Source organism: Mobula birostris, chromosome 6 (genome assembly GCF_030028105.1).
Source record: "Mobula birostris isolate sMobBir1 chromosome 6, sMobBir1.hap1, whole genome shotgun sequence".
Lineage (NCBI taxonomy): Eukaryota > Metazoa > Chordata > Chondrichthyes > Myliobatiformes > Myliobatidae > Mobula > Mobula birostris.
Genome location: NC_092375.1, coordinates 91,901,432 through 91,923,763, shown reverse-complemented (window position 1 = coordinate 91,923,763; position 22,332 = coordinate 91,901,432). Strand labels below are relative to the sequence as shown.

The window sequence follows — 22,332 nt, the reverse complement described above, 5'->3', positions numbered from 1 at the left end:
GGTCTGACCAATATCTGCCTCCACAACCTCTCCACTAACTCTTCTGGCACGCTGGTTCCCGTCCCCCTGTAACTCTAATTTAAACCCCACTGTGCAACATTAAAAAACTTCCCACTAGGATATTAGTCCCCTTCGAGTTCAGGTGCAAACCGCCCTTTCTGTACAAATCCCTCCTTCCCTGGAAGAGAGCCCAATGATCCAAAAATCCTATGCCCTCCCTCCTACACAAACTCCTTAGCCACGTATTAAACTGTATAATATTTCTAGTTCTGGTCTCGCTAGCACGTGCAACCCTGGAGGTCCTGCCCTTTAACTTAGCACCTAACTTCCTATGCAAAATCCTGTCACTCATCCTACCTATATCACTGGTACCTACATGGGCCATGACCTCTGGCTGTTCACCCTCCCACTTAAAAATGCTGAGGACTTGATCTGAGATATCCTGGACCCTGGTACCGGCGAGGCAACATACCATCTGGGAATTTTGTTCTCACCTATAGAACCTCTTGTCTATTCTCCTAATTAATCCCCGGTCACCACAGTGTGCCTCTTCTCCCTACTTCCCTTCCATCCTTGTGTGTCACAGAGGTAGTCTCAGTCCCAGAGACCTGACCACTGTGACTTTCCTGTGTTAGGTCACCCCCCCCTGCAACTGTATTGAAAGTAATATACCTGTTTTGAGGGGGATGGCCATGGGGGTACACTGTACTGATTCATTAACCCCTTTCTCCTTCCTGTCACCCAGTTTCCTGTGCCCTGCACCTTGGCTGTAACTATCTCTCTATTATGTCCAATCCTTCACCCCTTCAGCCTCCCGAATGATCTCGGGTTCATCCAGTTCCAGCTCCAACTCCTTAATGTGGATTGTTAGAAGCTTTGGCTGCATGCACTTCTCGCAGTGGTAGTCATCAAGGACACCATAGGTCTCCCTGCTTTTCCACATCTCACAAGAAGAGTATTCAACTATCCTTCCTGGCATCTCTACTGTCCTAGCTGAGCAGATATAAAGAAGAGAAGGGAAAAAAGAACGTAACCTGGAACTTTGTTTTTCTTTGCTTTCTCTGACTGAAGCCTCAACATCACCATTCTGATGTTCTACAGGTGGTGAATGTTCAGGCACAGACATGGTCACAATTTTTTAAAAAAATCAGTAACTATTTTTAAAAGGAAGAATATGAAAGAACTTAGTGAAAATAAAGGAAATTGATTTTCAGTAATTTGCTTTTGTTGAAGATCAGGTATCAGAATCTTTCTGCATTATGAATTCTTGATTCTACCACAATAACTATTGCGAAATGAATCATGAACTGCATTACAAATATAATAACATTTCAATGTGGGATCCAAGTTGATTCTTAAGAATTGAGTAAAGTGATTAATTGCTTGATACTGTACAAACTGCTTGTATGTTAAGAAGTTCAAACCACTGATGGCTAAATTACATAAACTTTCTATCCAGCCACATCCTTCATGAACATCAATCATGTCGCTACACTCATCAGTACCTAACATTTCTCTTTCCAGCAAAAGATCCTGATTACAGCTGAGTGGCTGGGCTACCGATTAGCAGGCCAGCATACTAAAGTTTTTACCGACACCCAATCACTTGCACTGTAAGTGGGTAAAGATTCATTTGCCAGATGAATTCATTGATATTATATGCTATATTTATTTCCTTGTTTTTTCCCGATGTCAAGGCCATTCATAATTTACGCAGGCAGGCACAAGTGGAAGATATATAAACTCAGAAAATGCTGGAAATGTTCAGCAGGAGAGTGAGTGTCTATAGAAAGAGAACCAATAATTGACCTCCAAGATCTTTTGTCAGAACCCAAAACATTAACTCTTTTTTTCTTTTCACAGATGTTGCTTGACCTGATGAACTCTTCCAGCATTACCTGATTTCATTTCAGACTTCTAGCATCTAGAGTTGTTTTTATTTTTGCTCTCCAGAAAAAGATGCTATTTGTTGCTCATGAATTACGCACTGAGGAGTACAAATTGGTCAATAGTAGAAACAGAATGGGAGAAAAGGTAGAGCAAAACATTCACTGGGTCTCACTGAGATCAGCTAAGATGGTCCAAATTGGGTACCATCAAGTTCACACGTTGCAGTATGACATCACAAGAACATTAAGAGTAAAATAGTCTAGATTTATTGGCATCTTTTATGCAGTGCCAAAAAATGCAAGGAAATGAAAATAGCAAGGAAAAGTTTTGAATTTACTGTTCAAAATAAGACTGGGATTCTAGTGTATTTCTCGTACTCATTGTAAAGGGGCTCTCCTGGCCAATATCTATCTTACATAACTAGAATAAATGACTGATAATTGTGGATTATTGTGGTTTGCACATTACATCAAAGACTTCACTTGAAATAATCAGTTGTACGTTTGTAAAATTATTCAGGATGTTCTGGAGTTAGGAAAAGGCTCTATGGAAACAAAGCAATTTTCTTCTTTACTGATCAGTAATATCTATTCTTCTTGCTCTGTCCATTTCTTGGCAAATTCAAGAGACGTAAGGCTGGATACCGGCATTTTTTCCTGAGGATTTTTTTTTTCTTATGCAAGTACATCCTTGATTTCATCACTTACAGATCCAGTCAGTTCAGATTGGAACTAACATCTCCTCCAATTTTCATCTGCACAGGTGCAGCACAAGACTGTGCTTAGCTCCCTACTCTACTTGCTTTATACTGATGACTTTGAGTCTATCAGAGTTCCAACGGCATAGTTAAGTTTGCTGAATCAAGGGAGGTGACAAATCAGCATATAGGAGGGAGATTGAAAATCTGAATGAGTGGTGCAATAACAACTCAACGTCAGCAAGACCAGGAGCTGATTATTGATTTCAGGACGATGAAACCAGAGATCCATGAGCCAGTCCTCATCAGAGGATCAGAAGTGGAGAGAGTCAACAACTTTAAATTCCTTGTTGATATTACTTCAGAGAATCTGTCCTGGGTCCAGGACATAAGAAGCATTATGAAGAAAGCATGGCAGTGCCTCTACTTTCTTAGAAGTTTGCGAAAATTCAGCATGTCATCTAAAACTTTAAACTTCTATAGATATGTGTTGGACAGTACACTGACCGTTTGCATCACAACCTGATATGGAAATACTAATGCCGTTGAATGAAAAAGCTTACAAAAAGTAGTGATACTGTACATTCTGTCATGGGTAAAGCCCTACCCACCATTGAACACATCTACACAGAGTGCTGCTGCAGGAAATCAGCATCCATCATCATGGACACCCACCATCCAGGTCATGCTCATTTCTCATTGATGCCACCAGGAAGGTGGTACAGGTGCCTCAGGGCACACATCGCCTGGTTCGGGAACAGTTATTACCCTTCAGGCTCTTGATCCAGAAGGGGTAACTTCACTCAACTTCTCTTGCCCCATCACTGAACTGTTCCCACAACCTATGGACTCACTTTCAAAGACTCTTCACCTCATGTTCTCCATATTTATTGCTTATTTAGTTACATTATTAGTTCATTTTGTTTCTTTTCATATTTGCAGAGTTTGTTATCTTTTGTAACTGTTTGTCTGTCTTGTTGGGGGGCAGTCTTTCATTGATTCTAGTGTGTTTCTTGTATTTATTGTAAATGCCAGAAAAAAATGAATTTCAGGTTGTATATGGTGACATATACTTCAATAATAAATTTACTTTCAATTTTGAACTTTGAAATAATTAGCCAGTATTTACTGCATGTCCTCCCTGTTCAAATTATTACTCTGCTTGCAAGTTTCCAAGTGGCTATTGGAGAATTAGGTCCACTTAGCACAACATTGGGGATAAGGAAAACTTATTCTATTAACGCAAACAGAACAAGATGCCCCAAGGTGAGTCAGGAACATGGTTATATTCATTGGGGTTGGTTGCAGAATAAAAATGGGATTAGGGTAAATGAGTGTTTCATGGTCAATGCAAAAATCAGTGGGCCAAAGTGCTCTGAGACCTCTGTGACTTCAGCCAGGAAGTCTATGAAGGACTTGTTCTGAGGTGGGAGAGTGATCTTCAGACATCAATTTCAGCCTGACCTGGCATCAATGGCAAAGTGTGATAATGAACTAGAGAGTGGATAGGGATCAGTGTCTAGGGTCTTCCTCAAACATCGACTCTAAGTTAGCTTTTGTGACATGGTCAACTGGTTATGTATGGACAGAGTGAAGGTGTGGATACAGGACTTTACCTGGTCGAGGAGGGCTTTCTTGGACATGAATGCCAAGTCTCACTCAGTCTAGATACAAAGCCCACCTGCTCATGTTGAGTCAGCTACGGGAAAAAAATTACAACCTCAGGTTCAAATTGGCTATCACTGGGTCAGATTATGTAGGAGACCAACATTTATTAAATTTGAGGTAGCTTCAATCTACATCCAGTTATAGAGCTTCACTAGTACAGCAGTCAATGCTGGTAACTCACATCTCTAGTAATCTGGTTGAATCCTGAACATTTCATTGTTTGTGCAGAGTTTGCACAATCTACCTATGCTCTTAATTCCTCCCACATTCTAATGGTTCAGTACTGGCTACTGTAAATTAACACTGGTGTGTAGGTGACTGATAAGAGAATGTGCAAAGAAATGTCATTTAAAACTGAGATACTGTATGTAGGAACTTCTTCTCACAAGTGCTGTGAATCTCTGGAATTCTTGGAATCATTGGAGGAACTTAAAGAGGTCATAGGTAAATTTTTGAAAGACGAGGGAATTGAGGGCTGTGGAAGCACACTCTTGTACATGTGAGAACTACACTTTACATCTGGCCTGTCACCTAACATGTGTTGTGTGTTCAAGGAATTAAAGGGCAGGTTAGATTTTTTGTTCCTCCAGGGATATGATGAACCAACGTGGACAGAGAGTACATTTCTTTTATTTGAAAGTAAATTAATATTTGTTTCTCCTATTGAAGGATAGGGGAAGTGAGTACAGGAACATGTGGCTTTCACTAGAATTGACCCAAGTAGTCTGATCCCACACTGCAACAGTCTATGAACCAGAATCAAATTTATTATCACTGACTTAAGTAACGTGATATTAGTTGTTTTGTGGCAACTGTATAGTGCAAATAATTACTGTAATCACAAAAAGAAATAAATAGGCAAGTAATCACAAAGAGCATACTTTGAAGATTTAGTTACAGAAATTTGAAATTGTAGCTCCTTTGCATTTAGAAAGTCAGTCTTAACAAAGTTTTATTTTAGTGCAGAGAGAATACACATTAACAATGAAATTGACTCTTTCACCTGATTTCCAACCAAAAGAAGATGTTCTCCAAGCAGGAAGTCCTTGAGCAAATCCTCCATCACCTGCATGTGCTAAACAGAAAGCAAAGAACAAAGATTTTTTAATACAAGAAACAATAGGGTTACTACAGAGAGAGAACCATAATATCATCTTCTAGCTTGCCTGCTGAGACCAAATTCAGCACTGCACCATAGGTATTAAGCTGTATAGATCTTTGGTAAGTGAAAAGAATTAAGATACAGATCACCCACAATCTCAGTGAATGAAAGAGCTAAATATCACCATGCTAATTCATAATTCCTAGGTTCTGTTCAACACAACATTCTGCTGAACAGAAACACTGCAAATGCTGGAATCTGAGCAACAAACAAGATGCTGGAGGAATTCAACATGTCAGTCAGCATCAGTGCAGGGAAATGAGGGAAATTGACAGTCAACATTTTGGCTCAAGACCCCTCAATTGATCCAGATGAACAACCTCAACCCGAAACCTCAACTGTCCATTTCTGTGAAGTGTCTTGACCTAAAATGTCAATTGTCCATTTTCCACCACAGATGCTCCCTACTCTGATGAGATCCCCCAGCATCCTGTTGTACAAAATTCTGCTCCTACACTGCAGCTAAGGTCCCTTCACATTAAGGGTTCAAGGATAAATTTAAATAAGGACACATTTAAACATAAAAGATGTTTATTTGTGGCTTTGGATCTGTGAAAACCAACATGAAATAATTTTATTTCTAAAACAAAAATACAACTTCCTTTTAGCACTTTGAAGTGGAATACACATACACATTATTATATGCATATTGTCAATAAATCTTCCATGACGTTCCTTAGGTCACTGGTAATGCTCTTAAGTAGAGGAAGATAATGTTATATCTCTCCAATTTGAAAAGAAATCTGCAAGCGATCACCTTAAGGAATAAAATCAATCTCCATTTTCCCAATGCTTTAAAGGTACTGTCACAGCTAATGGCTGATTGGAGAAGCTTAGGCAGGAAATGAAAAGGCCTGACTGTATAAAAGTTTGACTGGTGAGTCCTCCTGCAGTAGAGCAGAACTGGTGCACATGGGAAACAGACTCACAAAGTTAGGTATGGAGGCTGTTTAGCAGCAATTCTCAACCTTCAACAATCCAGGAACTCTGAAGCTCCAGGAGTACATAAGGGTGAAACAGCTACAGTACTTTGAGAATATATTCAGCCCCACAACTATATTCACATTTTACTGCCTCATTTTCTAAATTTAAAATATATCGAAGTAGGATTTTTGAGCTAATCTACAAAACGCTATGTATATCAAATCAAAAGAAAAATTCCAAAACTTGTCAACAATTTACTAGAGATTAAAAACCGAACTTGTGAGGCTGAAAATTGTGAAATTACGAAGCTAACGTTCCTCAGGTGCAACAGTACTACCTTACTAACTCATCCAGTTTGTGAATGGAGAGAACTGGAGCATCATCTATTTTCAACGAATTCGTAAGAATACTGTAAATACCCCCTCCCTCTGTAAGGTCCAACAGTATGGCAGATTTTCAACAGACAAAACCAAAATGAAAAAAAAGAGCATTCAAGACAAGTAAAGGAAATTATAATAGAGAAGCATAAATCTAGGGAAGGGTACAAGACCATCTCAAAGGCACTGGACATATCTCGGAACTCAGTGCTGTCCATCATGAAAAAGTGGAAAAAATATGAAACCATAGCCACAATGCCTATGTCAGGTCCCCCCTCAAAACTTAGTCACCAGAGAAGAATGGCTCTTGTAAGGGAGGCTACTGTGATGCTAACAGTCACTCTGAGTGAGCTGCAAAAAGTCAGTAGCTGCAACTGGAGATGAAGTTCATGACTCCACAATCTCTAAGGCCTTGCACAAAGACATTGTTATTTATGGCAAGGTAGCAAGGAAGAAATCCTGGCCAAAAAAAAAACCATATACTTAAATCCTTGTCTGTAAAGACTTTGCAAAGCATCAGCTAGACAATACTGTAAAGATGTTGAAGAACGTCTGGTGGTCAGATGAAACTAAAGTGGAACTTTTTGGCCTAAACATTAAGCAGTGTATGTGGCGCAAATCAAATACTTCGCCCATCAGCCAGGTAACACCATCCCTACTGCAAAGTATGGTGGAGGAAGCAATGCTATGGGGATGCTTTTCAGCAGCAGGGACTGGATATCTGGTCAGGATTGATGAGAAGATGAATGCTGCTAAATACAGAGAGATCTTGTATAAAAACCTGCTAGCCTCTGCCAGAAAGCCTACACTGGGGAGAAGTTCATTTTTCATCAGGACAATAACCTGCAGGACAGCACACTGCTGGAGTGGCTACAAATGAAGAAAATTGATGTCCTTGAGTGGCCTAGTCAGAGTCCTGATCTTAACCCAATCAAATATCTCTGGCAAGACCTCAAAATTGCTGTCCACTGCCGCTCCCCAACTAACCTGGCACAACTTGAGCAATTTTACCAGAAGGAATAGGAAAATCTTGCTTTATCGCATTGTGGAAAGCTAATAGTGACTTATCAAAAAGACAATTTGTCCAAAATAAAAGTTTCAGTTAAATTGATCAAAATCTCTGGTTGTAATACTCATTTATGTGTGCAAATGGCTGGGGGTTTGTAAACAGGAGAAAGTCTGCAGATGCTGGAACTCTAAAGCAACACACACAAGATGCTCGAGGAACTCAGCAGAAAGGCAGCATCTACGGAAATAAACAAAATAGTTGATGCTTCAGGTCAAGACCCATCATCAGGACCGAGAAGGAAGGGGTAAGATGCTAGAATAAAAAGATGGGGAAAGGGGAAGAAAGCAAGCTGGAAGATGATAAGTGAAGCCAGGTGGGTGAGAAAGGTCAAGGGCTGGAGAAGAAGGAATCTGATAGGAGAGGAGAATGGGCCATGGGAAAAAGGGAAGGAGGAGGAGGCCGAGGAGGAAGTAATCCATTTTCATGCGACCACATTGTAATACAAGTCATTGAACCTCTACCCTGAAGGTGGACTCATCTTGTCACAGGAGGAGGCAATGAACTGACATGTCGGAGTGGGAATTAAAATGTTTGACCACTGGGAAGTCCCGCTTGTGGCAGATGTTGCAGAGGTGCTCAATAAAGCGATCCCCCAATTTAGGACAGGACTCATCAATGTAGAGGAGGCCACATCAGGAGCACCAGACAAAATAGACTACCCCAGCAGATTCTAGGCTGAAGTATTGCCTCACCTGCAAGGACTGTTTGAGGCCCTGAACTGGTGAAGACGGTGTTGTACGGGCAGGTGTAGAACTTGGGCTAATTCCAGGGATAAGTGCCGGTACGGAGGTTAGTGGGGAGGGACAAATGGACCAGGCGATCCCTGCAGAAAGAGGAGTGGAAGAGGGAGGTAAAGGTAGGTTTAGTGGCAGAACCCTTTCAGAGATGGCAGAACACTTTTACATGGCACTGTCGGTCCCAAAAATAGAATCACAAGGACACTGAAACCCAGGGGGATTGCAACATTTAGAATTGGGAGACAATAAAATGCTTAATAGTATAAAATGTAGAGGAACTTTGAAGAAGAGGTTGAAGAGTTATATTGATAAGAGTTTCACACCACACATTAGAGACTATGACACGTGTTCATGGTACTACAAACTAATCAAACTCAAGAAGCTTGAGCAAGATGACCCTCAGTAAGCTGCTGAGATTTGATAATGATAATGTGATAAAGATATTACAAAGTGTACATTAGGTCAGGGGCCACATGTGCAGCCTGGAATTAATTTCCTGAAGTTTAGTGGATCAGTGGTGCCGAGAAAATGCCAGACCAATTTAAACCTCATATAATTAATCAATGAAATACCTGTATTGATTCAATGAAGCATTATACAATCACTGATTTAGTCACAATTTTTGAAAAAGTTTGAGGCAATAAATAAATCTTTTCTATTACACAAGGAGTCATCCAATTTCTTGATTGAAAAGCAGCTCCTTAATTCCCAACTATCTTTATCAACAATCAATGGTTCCAATTAATTTGACAAAGTACTACTTTATCAAATTGACAAGAACCAAATTAAGCAGTTGGATTCAATATGGACCAAGAGATGTGTGCAAAACCATAGCAGACTATTCACATGTATGGAAGAGAAGTCAAATTTGTAGTTGCAGGATAAGGAGTTATATAATATACATGTTTTTAGATCAGTATGCAGACTAACTATCAAGGTAAAATATTATTTTATAAAATATTAGAATTGTGCATGAAAGCAAATAATTAATCATCTTGTTCTAGAAGGGAATTAAGGGAAAATTGACCATAATATGATAGGCCTTTCAGAGAAAACAATGGTCTTAAATCCAAACGAAGAAAGCTATGAAGCTGGCTGTGATTGATTGGGAAGATGCATTAAAATACACAAAGATGAATCAGTAATAGCAGCATTTAAATAGATATGCAAAATAAAAATATCATCAAGGTACAGAAACACTAGTCGAAAAGTGGTTTCCCATGCTTCATTGTAAAAAAAATGACATCTTGAAATCAAGTCTTATAAACTGGCCAGAAACCACAACAAGTTTCAGAACAGAGCAAAAAAGGACTGAGGAATGATTTTTTAAAAAGTAAAGATAGAATAGGGAGTACAGTTAACAGTGGAGAACATAAAAAATAAACAGCAAGAGCTTCTATAGGTATATAAAAAGGAAAAGTAGTTCAAATGTAAACAGGGAAAGGAAGATGTTTAATAGGGAAGAAGGAAATGGCAGAGAAATTGTCTGAAGAAGGCATGGCAAATCTGTCAGAAGTTTTGCTGAATCAGGGTCTAGGCAGATTAAGACCCTGAGGGAAATTAGTAAACCTACAGCATGAGAGGAGTTGATCAAACTGAAAGGCAATAAATTCCAAGGACCTGAGATAACAATAGAATTAGTGAAAGCTTTGTTCCTCATCATTCAAAAGTAATTCTGGAAAAACTCCTACAGACTGGAGAGGAGCAAACTATTTAAGGGAGGGAGGAACAGGAAAAGGCTGACTTGAAAGCCTCTGTTGTATTCAGGCTGTTCCTGGGTTAAGAATAGAATCCGTTTTCACAGATGTTCAAAAGTCAATTTTGCCCACGTTGGAAAGTACGCAAAAATCACTCTATGGTAACCACACCTCCCATAGTATTGTAATGAATACCATCAAAAGCACACAAGACCGAATTGGTAAGAAAAAATAATTGCAAGAAGTGGAGAGAGGAAACTGGTTTGCCATTTGTAGGAATGTATGTAGTGTATGTACATGTGTCAGGCTTTTGAATTTAATAGTATTAGAGTTCCTTCATGTTTTCATGTATCTACAAGTCTATAGGGTCGCATTGTAGTAGGAAACGTGCTGAGAACTTAATAAAGAACACACAAAAATAACTTCCATGTTCAAATTCAGAATCAGAATCAGGTTTATATGTGTCGTGAAATTTGTTAACTTAGCAGCAGCAATTCAATGCAATACATAATGCAGAGAAAAAAATAACAATAATAAATAAATTATAGTATACATATATTGAATAGGTTAAAAATTGAGCAAAAAGCAGAAATATTTATGTGAATTCATTCTAATTAGTCTACTAATTTGTAAGAAATAAGGGTGGAAATAGATCAGAAGACCATCAGGGTTTCAGATCCCAAGAAGTGATCTTTGCAGTTGAGCTTCTTTTAACCCATGACAAAGCCCCTCCATCAGGGACTGCATCTGTGCATTTTAATGTCATGCATTAATATTGGTTAACCAATTGTCTGAGGCATTGTAATACTTTTAAGATTTGATGTCACTAACAGTGCAAGTGTTCATGCAAATTGCTAATTTCTATCGATGTCTGCAGATTGTAAGGAAACAGGGTGTATATACTAGTCAATCAGTCAGTAATTATGCTAGAAAGTTTGAAAATTGGAAAGATATACTAAATCATTGGGTATTTTAGTTATAATGTAAAATTGATGTGATTATAAAAAAACATAAACAAAACTAATCAGAGCAGCAGTGGCTACTTGGCCCTTAAGTCTATTCAACTATTCATGGCTCATCACTCAGCACCATTTTCCTGCACTATTCCCATAACACACAGAAAATGCTGAAGGAAGACAGGTGCTGCAAGCCAGACAGCATCCATGGCAAAGAATCAACATTTCAGGCCAAGACACTTCATCAGAACTGTCCCATAATTCCTTGATTTCCTTAACTTCCAACAATTTATCAATTTATCAATCTCTATTTTGAATAAATTCAATGACTGATCTAGACAACATAAAGACATGAATTGGTAAGCAGTGACTAACAATGGCATACAGAAGTGACAGTCCAACCACCTACCTTTGACAGTCAATAACATTGTCTTCACTGAATTCTATCATCAACCCATCAACATTATGAAGATCACCAGTGACTAGAAACTTAATTGTACCAGCCATATAAATACCAAGGCTACAAAGCGGGTCAAAGGCTAGCTATCCAAAGTTAAAAGATTCAACTTCTGATACCTCTTCCTCATCTATAAGGTAAAGAGGAGGACTGCTGAAGCATCTTGGCCCGAAATGTCGACTTCTCTTTTTCATAGATTCTGCCTGGCCTGTTTTGTGTACTACTTGCATTTCCAGCATCTGCAGCTTCTCTCTTGTTTGTGAAACATATCAGCACACCTACTCCTCAAGAGGCTCAAGAAATTTGGCATGCCTCCATGAAAACACATCTATTTTCATGGATGCATCACAGCTGGTATTGTAACTGCTCTGCCTGTGAACACAAGAAACTGCAGAAAGTTAAGACATAACTCAGCCTCATAGCAGAGCAACTAGCCTCTTCTGCACACACTCCATGTACGCTCTGTCAGCCAGAGAAAGCAGGATCTCCCAGTGGCCACACATTTTAATTCCACGTTCCATTCCCATTCTGATATGTCTATCCACGGCCTCCTCTACTGTAAAGATGAAGCCACACTCAGGTTGGAGGAACAACACCTTATATTCTGTCTGGGTAGCCTCGAACCTGATGGCAAGAACATTGACTTCTCTAACTTCCGTTAATGCCCCACCTCCTCCTCGTACCCTATCTGTTATTGCCCATCCTCTGGGCTTCCTCCATCCCCCTTTCTTTCTCCCTAGGCCTCCCGTCTCATGATCCTCTCATATCCCTTTTGCCAATCAACTGTCCAGCTCTTGGCTCCATCCCTCCCCTTCTTGTCTTCTCCTATCATTTCGGATCTCCCCCTCCCCCTCTCAAATCTCTTACTAGCTCTTCTTTCAGTTAGTCCTGACGAAGGGTCTCGGCCCAAAACGTCAACTGTACCTCTTCCTAGAGAGGCTGCCTGGCCTGCTGCGTTCACCGGCAACTTTTATGTGTGTTGCTTGAAATTCCAGCATCTGCAGATTTCCTTGTGTCTCCATCTACACTTCTTGCTACCTTGGCAAAGCAGCCAATATAATCAAGGACCCTTCCCACCCCGGACACTTTGCCTTCTCCACTCTCCCATCAGGCAGAAGATACAAAACCTGGAAGTATGTACCACCTGACTCAAGGACAACTTCCACCCCGCTGTTATAAGACTAGTGATAAGATGGGCTCTTGAACTCACTATCTGCTTCATCATGGTCTTGATCCTTACTGTTTACCTTCATTGAATTTTTCTCTGTAACATTTTATTCTGCATCCTGTTATTGTTTTCCCTTGTACTACCACAATGCACTGTTTTTCGTTGCATCTCAGTACGTGACAACAAAACACTAATTTACCAATTTACACAAAGTTTCTTCACCAATGATTGCCTCCTGTAACAAAACACACTGTAGTCACCACCCTGACAGTACCTCGCTAATCTGCAACTCTATTCATCAGGACAACAGCAGCAAACATGATGTCATACAACAAAAGGTATCGCTGTAACCAGCAGTGTTGAACTGTAAACATAAATTCGCCGGACCAAGTAACTACACCACACACAAGTCTTTATTTTAACCCTTCACCCATTTATTTGTTCGAACTCAGCCGGCGAGAACCTCAAAGCTGAACATCAATAAGAGACAGAAATTCTCTCTCTCTTTCTGGCGGCTCAACGAGCTTCTGACTTGACAGGCAGAAAACACTACAATTTATAGGACTAAAAGACAAAGAACACTCAGTTACCATGATATTCCCGCCACGTCAGTTAGAGCAAACTTAATTAATTAGATAAGAGAATACACTAAATCACAGGTTTTAATTACAGACAAATCCTTGCCTTATCAGTAAAACTTGAATAGACAAAGGTGGGAACATAGATCAATATGTGAACTCATAAGACATGATGTATGCAGCATGTGTGAATACAGCCCACAGATCGTTCTCAAAGGGACAGGTGTGAGTTGTTAAAAAAAACTGAAGGCAGTTTTTTTCAGTTAAGGACAGTCTCTCCAACTTTTCAAAGAACAGAGCATACACAAGCTGGCACATAACTTCAACCCACTACTTACCAGAATCAGAGAATCATTTCTTACTTCCCCAACACCCTTAAACTTCATCAGAACTCCAATGGAGTTCGACAGTACTCTTCGCCTGAAAGGGTATTCTTAAGTCATAAGTCATTTTGACCTGGAAAGATATTTCTGTTTCATCATCTTTGTGCTCCTATCTAACTGCACGTGGAAATACTGGATTACAGTAATTGAAGGAGGCTTACCAACTTCCTTAAAGGAAATTATGGTGAGCAATAAATGCCAAAACCCAAATTATGGAAAAAAGCTACGAGCTAACTCTTCTGCTACACCTACATGGTGTCATAGCGACAAGCATAATGCTTTACGGCACCTGCAAATAAGATTCAATTCCTGCCGTCATCTAAGGAATTAGTATGTTCTCCCCTTGACCACATGAGTTTCTTCAGTGTTCTCCCAGTTATCACCCGCATTCCAAAGAGATACAGGTTAGTAAGTAGAGGACAGCAATGTTGATGCCAAAAGCATGGCGACAGTGTGGGCTGCCCACAGCACATTCTCAGACTATGTTGGTCATAGATGCAAATGATGCATTTCACTATACGTTTCAATGTTTCAATATACATGTGACAAATAAAGCTAATCTTTCTTAATGGGTTTGCTTTGTCATGTACTGTTTAGATATAAATTACCCTCAGAACTAGTAGGCCCAGCATCAGGAGCAGTTGCTGGAATAGATGGGATTGTGCTTTTAAGACCAACATCACTGTCACACAGGAAGGACAGCCTTGCAGGATCCTGCGTGTGCAAAGAAGGCCAGTGCCACTCAGGGTTCACCAATGAGTTTAGAGTGTAAACTCAGTATATTCACAGTAAGGGCTGAGGCCACATTCAATCTGGAGGAAAACACACAGAGGATGCAGAGGGGGATCAAAAAGGCGAGGGAAGAGAACCGGGTCGAGACAATGGAGGCTTATGGAGAAGAGAAGTTATAAACCGTGTCTCCCCTCTCTCATCATGGGAAATGTGAAGTCGTTGGGGAATAAAATCTACGAACTGACTGCGCTTGTCAGGAGTCAGAGAACATTTCGGGAGAGCAGTGTCATGTGCTTCACTGAGATGTGGCTGCACAAGGACATACCCAATCAAAGCGTTTCCATAGAGGGCTTCCAGACCGTTTGAGCTGACCAGAATTGCACTGAGACCTGTAAACGCAAAGGAGGGGGGCTGGAGGTTCTGGTAAATAACAGATGGTGCAATCCTGGGCATATTACGATCAAAGAACGTGTCTGTATCCCGAATATTTAACTTTTTGCTGTTGGACTCCGGCCATATTATTTGCCAAGGGAAATCTCGCATGCAATTGTTGTGTACATCTCTCCCTCTGCCAACCCGACGTCGGCGTGTAACATCATTTACACCGTCATAGCCGAATTACAAACCCGGCACCCGAGTGCCCTCATTACCATCTCAGGTGACTTCAACCAGGTTACCATGGCTAGAACACTGCCCAACTTCACGCAGTATGTGAGCTGTACAACCAGAGGGGAGAGGACTCTGGATTTGATGTACGCTAACGTTAAGTATGCATACAGCTCCTCTCCCCTCCCCCCACTGCATCTAAAATCCTGCTACGTGCCTCCGGTGAAGAGTAAACCTGCAATCTCGAGGACAGTGAGGAAATGGTCAGAGGAGGCTTATGAGGCACTTCAGGGTTGTTTTGAGGTGACAGACTGGCAGGCACTCTGTAAGCCACATGGAGAGGATATTGATGGGCTCACAGAATGCATCACTGATTACATTAATTTCTGTGTGGACTGCAATGTTCCGACAAGAACTGTCCTTTGTTATTCAAATAACAAGCCATGGGTGACAAAAGACATTAAGGACATCCTGAACGCTAAAAAGAGGGCGTTCAGAGATGGAAATAGGGAGCTGAGGGCAATACAGAGGGACCTGAAAGCCAGGATCAGGGAGGCAAAAAACAGGTACAGGAGGAAGCTTGAGTGGAAACTGCAGCAGAACAACATAAGAGAGGTCTGGAGGGGGATGAGGACCATCACTGGGTTTCGGCAAACTAGCAACAGAGGAGCTGAAGGCAGTGTGGACAGGGCCAACGAACTTAACCTGTTCTTTAACAGATCTGACATTGTGACCCCTGCCCATCCCCCACATGAGCTATCTGTTGTCGGCCCCCAACCAACACGTATTCCACTCTCCCCTCCTACCCCTCCTCACAGTCCCCCACCCTGCTCTCATAACTATACCCCTCCTCCACACGAAACCACCACAGTGGGCTTCACGGCTGAACAAGTGAGAAGACAGCTGAAACGTCTCAACCCAAGCAAGGCTGCAGGACCAGATGGTGTCAGTACCAGGGTGCTCAAAGCCTGTGCCCCTCAGCTATGTGCAGTACTTCGCCATGTACTCAACATGAGCCTGAGGCTCCGGAGGGTTCCTGTACTGTGGAAGACATCCTGCCTCGTCCCTGTGCCGAAGACGCCATGCCCCAGTGGCCTCAATGACTACAGACTGGTGGCATTGACCTCCCACATCATGAAGACCCTGGAGAGACTTGTTCTGGAGCTGCTCCGGCCTATGGTCAGGCTACACTTAGATCTCCTCCAGTTCGCCTACCAGCCCCGACTAGGAGTTGAGGATGCCATCGTCTACCTGCTGAACCGTGTCTACGCCCACCTGGACAAGCCAGCGAGCACCGTGAGGGTCATGTTTTTTGACCTCTCCAGTGAGTTCAACACCATCCGCCCTGCTCTGCCGGGGAAGAAGCTGACAGCGATGCAGGTGGATGCTTCCCTGGTATCATGGATTCTTAACTACCTGACTGGCAGACCACAGTACGTGTGCTTGCAACACTGTGTGTCCGATAGAGTGATCAGCAGCACTGGGGCTCCACAGGGGATTGTCTTGTCTCCCTTTCTCTTCACCATTTACACCTCGGACTTCAACTACTGCACAGAGTCTTGTCATCTTCAGAAGTTTTCGGATGACTCTGCCATAGTTGGATGCATCAGCAAGGGAGATGAGGTTGAGTACAGGGCTACGGTAGGAAGCTTTGTCACATGGTGTGAGCAGAATTATCTACAGCTTAATGTGAAAAAGACTAAGGAGCTGGTGGTAGACCTGAGGAGAGCTAAGGTACCGGTGACCCCTGTTTCCATCCAGGGGGGTCAGTGTGGACATGGTGGAGGATTACAAATACCTAGGGATACGAATTGACAATAAACTGGACTGTTCTAAGAACACTGAGGCTGTCTATAAGAAGGGTCAGAGCCGTCTCTATTTCCTGAGGAGACTGAGGTCCTTTAACATCTGTCGGACGATGCTGAGGATGTTCTACGAGTCTGTGGTGGCCAGTGCTATCATGTTTGCTGTTGTGTGCTGGGGCAGCAGGCTGAGGGTAGCAGACACCAACAGAATCAACAAACTCATTCGTAAGGCCAGTGATGTTGTGGGGATGGAACTGGACTCTCTCACGGTGTTGTCTGAAAAGAGGATGCTGTCTAAGTTGCATGCCATCTTGGTCAATATCTCCCATCCACTACATAATGTACTGGGTGGACACAGGAGTACATTCAGCCAGAGACTCATCCCTCCGAGATGCAGCACAGAGCGTCACAGGAAGTCATTCCTGCCTGTGGCCATCAAACTTTACAACTCCTCCCCTGGAGGGTCAGACACCCTGAGCCGATAGGCTGGTCCTGGACATTTCATAATTTACGGGCATAATTTATATATTACTATTTAACTATTTATTACTATTTTCTATTACTATTCTATTACTATTTATTATTTCTATGACTATTACTATTTACTATCTACTAATAGTAATATTACTATTACTATTTATTATTTATGATGCAACTGTAACGAAAACCAATTTCCCCCAGGATCAATATGACTATGACTAATGCTCAAATAGGAACATGAGACATAGTACAAGTAGGCTATTTGACACATTCATGCCTCTGCTTTTCAACCCCATTTTCCTACCTTCTCTCCATAACCTTAACCTGTATCAATTAAGAACCAATTAACCTCTGCTTTAAATGCACCCAATTATGGCTTCCACTACCTTTTGATAATCATCCTTGGCTGAAGAAATTCCTGCTCATATAAGTTTTAAAGGGACATCCATTTATTCTGAGGATGTGCCCTTGGATCCCAGACTCTCCTACAAATGGAGACATCCTCTCCACATCCACTCTATCCAGGAATTTCAGTGTCCAATAGGTTTCAATGACATCCTCTTATACTTCTGATCTCATCTTTCTCCTCACCTGGTCTCACCTATGACCTGTCAACTTGTACGCCTCCCTCTGCCCCCACCTTCTTAATCTGGCTTCTTCCCCCTCACTCTCCTGCACTTACCCCTGCAAGTTGGACAGGTGCTACATCTACCCCTACACCTCCTCCCTCACTACTATTCAAGGACCAAAACAATCCTTCCAAGTGAAGCAACACCTGAACTGCAAGTCTCTTGGGGTCATCTATTGTATTCAGTGCTCCCAGTGCATCCTCTTCTACATGGCTGAGACCTATCATAGATTGGATTTTCCTAGTGGCCACCTATTTTAATTCTAGTTCCCACTCCCAATTCAACATGTTGGCCCATGGCCTCCTCAATTGTCACGATGAGGCCATTCTCAGTTGGAGGAACAACATCTCATATTCTGTCTAGGTAGCCTGATGGCATGAACATTGATTTTTCTAACTTCCTGTAATGTCTCCCTCCTCTGCCTTCTCTCTTTTTTCATTCTTCATTCTGGTTCTTCTCTTAGCCCATCTCTTTCTTATATGCCCATCACCTCTGTCTGGTGCCCTTCCTCTTTCCCTTTTTAACATGGTCCACTCACCTATCAGAATCCTCCTCTTTTGCCCATCACCTTTTCTGCCCATCACCTCCTAGCCATTTCATCCCCCTCTTTCATCCACCCACAATTCCCCTCACCTAGTTTGACCTATTACTTGCCAGCAGCTACTCCGGACCCTTGCTCGCCCTATTATTCTGGCTTTCCTCCTTCCTTTCCAGTCCTGATGAAGGGTCTCAGCCCGAAACATCAACTGCTTATTCTTTTCCATAGATGCTGCCTGACCAATTCCTTCAGCTGAGATGCATTCCTCCAGTATGTTGCTCAAGGTTTCCAGTAGATTCTGCAGAATCTCTTGTGGCCAGAGACATCAAATGCTTCTCATACAATAAGCCTTTTAACCTTGGAATGATCCTTGTTGACCTCTGGACCCTCTACAAGCCAGCACATCTCCTTTGATACAGGGCTCAAAATTGCTCATAATATTCCATACGCAGTCTGATCAACCCCTTATAAAGCATCTGAGTACATTTTTGCTTTTATGTTCTGGTCCTCTCAAAATGATGTACTTGCCTTCATTACTATTGACTCAACTTTAAGTTAACTTTGAAAGAATCTTGAAATAGAACTCTCAAGTCATCTTGCATGGCCAAGTTTTGCATTTGTTTGCCATTTAGAAAATAGACTATTCCTTTAGTCCTCCTACAGAAATGCATAACCCCACATTTCCTAGCCTTTATTCCATTGTCCACTTATTACCTTACCTGTCCTCCACTTCTCTTTGTATTGTCAATGTTTGACAACTGCTGAATTGGACACATGCAGTTCCCGTGTCTATTCCACTACCATTCTACTACTTCAATGTTTGGTCATGCAGGTGAGTTTCTTCCCATGATCATATTCGGATAAAGTCTAGATATGGTTGTCAGAGGTGAAGAGGTCCATTTTCTATTAACTTCTTCCTTTGTGACTCAATCCTACCCACTTTTTGACTTACTTTTCTTCTGTTCTATTCTTTTGGACTACACCATCATATATTTAGTTCTCCTACAATGTAATGGTTCTATCACATTTTGGTTCCATGTCTTCTGAGCACCTTTTCACTTGTTGAAGATTTTTGTTTCCCTTACTAATCATATGTTACTTTAAAATCAACTCAAGCCCCATAATTAGGACTGAAGTCCATCTTCAATATAGTAAATAAATAATTTATAACTTAATAAAGCTGAAGTTATAAAATATTAAGTTGACCACAAAGCAAATTAATTTACAACACATGACCATCAAAGCAGAATTCAAACTTTTGCAATTCACCACATGCATTGTTTTGTCACTTATCTCTGAACTCATAGAACAAAGAACAGTACAGGCCATCCAACCCCTGATCTTGTGCCAACCTTTTAACTTACTCCAAGAAGAATCTAACTCTTCCTTCCCAGATACAGCTCCACTTTTCTTTCATTCATATGCCGACCCAAGATTCTCTTAAATCTCCCTAATGCATCTGCCTCTACCACCACCACCCACACTGCATTCCCTGCTCCCTGTGTTTAAAAAACTACCTCTGATATTTCCCCATACATTATTCCAATCACCTTAAAATTATACTATTTTAAGCTATTTTTAGCTATTTCCAACCTGGGAAAAAGGCACTGGCTGTCCACTCTATCCATGCCTTTTATCATCTTATACACCTCTATCAAGTCACCTCTCATCCTCCTTCGCTCCAAAGAAAAGTCAAAGCTTGCTCAGACTTTCCTCATAAGGCCTGCTCTCTAATCCAGGCAGCACCCTGCCAAATATTCTCTGCACCCTCTTTAAATCTTCCACATCCTTACTATAACGAGGTGACCAGATCTGAACATTTCTCCAGCTCCATCCATGCCGAGCACTAATTTTTCAGCCTGCTACTGTTCACACTACTAATGCAAGACAGAAATCACATAATTAATTTTTCCAATGATAAAACATTGGTTGACCTCATCTTCAACAATGCTGAAACAACATCAGGGAGGAGGTAGTGCAGGTGAGTCGAACAGCTTTGACAGGGTTTGCAAGCGAAAACTTCCTACAAGGCAAAACCTAGTATGAACAGCTGTCATGCTTCACTCCCAGAAGACCTCAATGCTTTTTTTTGCGGTACACCTGTGCAAATCCCGGCAGCATCTGGTGACCCCATGATCTCTAACTCAGACGCCAATGTCAGAACACCTTTCAAGAGGGTGAATTCTCACAAAGTGTCAGACTCTGACGGTGTACCTGATAGGGCAATGAAAACTAGTGCCAAGAATTTCAGATGATGACCAGGTGGTGCACAGGAGTAAGAATGATCAGCTGGTTGAATCGTGTCACAAAAACAACTTTGCACTAAGCACCAGTAAGACCAAGGAATTGAGATCAGGAAGGGGAAGTCATTGAATCAGCAGCAGAAAAGGTGAGGAGCTTCAGGTTCCTGGGTGTCAACATCTCCGAAGATCTATCCTGGCCCCAATATAATGATGCAATTACAAAGATGCAATCACAGTGGCTATATTTTATTAGGAGTTTGAGGAGACTTCATATTTTCACCAAGAACTCTTACAAATTTCTAAAGATGTACTGTGGATAGCATTCTAACTGTTTGCATCACCACCTGGTCTGGAGGGGTGACTGCATAAGATTGGAAATAGCTGCAGAAAGTTGCAAACTCAGCCGGTTCCATCATGGGCATTAGCCTCTCCAGTATTTCCTTCTAATTGCTACCATCAAGAAGGTGGTGCAGGAGCCTGAAGGCGCACTTTCAACATTTTAGGAAGAGCTTCTTCTCCTCCATCCTCTCCTCCAGATTTCTGAATGGACAATGAACACATGTACGGTACAGTAGCACTTTTTAAAAAATCTTTTTGATCACTTTTTGCATTACTTAATTTAATTTAAATATATATATTTCCTATTGTGATTTATGTTTTTTTATTATTATGTATTGCAGAGTACTGCTGTCACAAATCAACAAATTTCACAACATACGCCAGTGATATTAAACCAGATTCTGTTTCTGATAGAGATTATGGATTGGTGTAAACAACAACCTGAGTCTCAACATGGACAAGACTAATGAGATGATTGTAGACTTCAGAAAGGTGCAGGCTGACCACTCCCAACTGCACATCAACCACTTCTCCATGGACAGAGACAGGAGCACCAAGTTTCTTGGTGTGCACATTAGTGACGATCCCACCCAGTCCCTCAACACAACCTCTTTAGCCAAGAGAACACAGCAGTGCCTCCTCTTCCATAGTAGACTGAGTCAAGTGAGGCTCTCCACCTCCCCACCACCAATTCTCACCACACTCTACTGGAGCACCATCGAAAGTGCCCTGAGCAGCTGACTATATGTACTATGTTTTGCACCTTGGCCCAGAGAAATGATGTTTCATTTAGATGTACACGTGTCTGGTTGAATGACAATAAACTTGAGCAGTTTTACAAATGTGGTCTAACCAGAGTTTGAGCTGCAACAATACCTCATGACTCTTGAACTCAATCCTCCGACTAATGAAGGCCAACACACTATACACCTTCCTACCAACACTATCAACCTGCATTGCAGCTCTGAGGAATCTACGGATGTGGACCCCAAGATTCCTCAGTTCCACCACATACAGTACGCATGCGCCGGTCGTGCATGCAGCCTGGTACAGCCGTTCTGATCTATTCTTACTTTCTTCTTCTTACTTTTTAATTTATGTTATTTTTTGTATTTTTTTTTCTCACAGTAACATGTCGAAGCTGCACCCTAACATGCTGGTAGAGAGAGTTTTATTTGGGTTTTCTTTAGCGCTGGA

The 22,332-nt window shown here is 41.5% G+C and overlaps 1 protein-coding gene across 4 annotated transcripts in view; it reads right to left on the bottom strand.

Moving 5' to 3' along the window:
* The window catches only part of vwa8 (von Willebrand factor A domain containing 8), a 481,708-nt gene that overhangs the window by 254,239 nt on the left and 205,137 nt on the right, over positions 1–22,332 (bottom strand). For all 4 annotated transcript variants that reach the window (XM_072260839.1, XM_072260838.1, XM_072260837.1 and 1 more), the window contains exon 20: positions 5,259–5,330. In XM_072260839.1, coding sequence (XP_072116940.1) covers positions 5,259–5,330 — 72 coding nt within the window. The remainder of the gene's footprint in view (positions 1–5,258; positions 5,331–22,332) is intronic.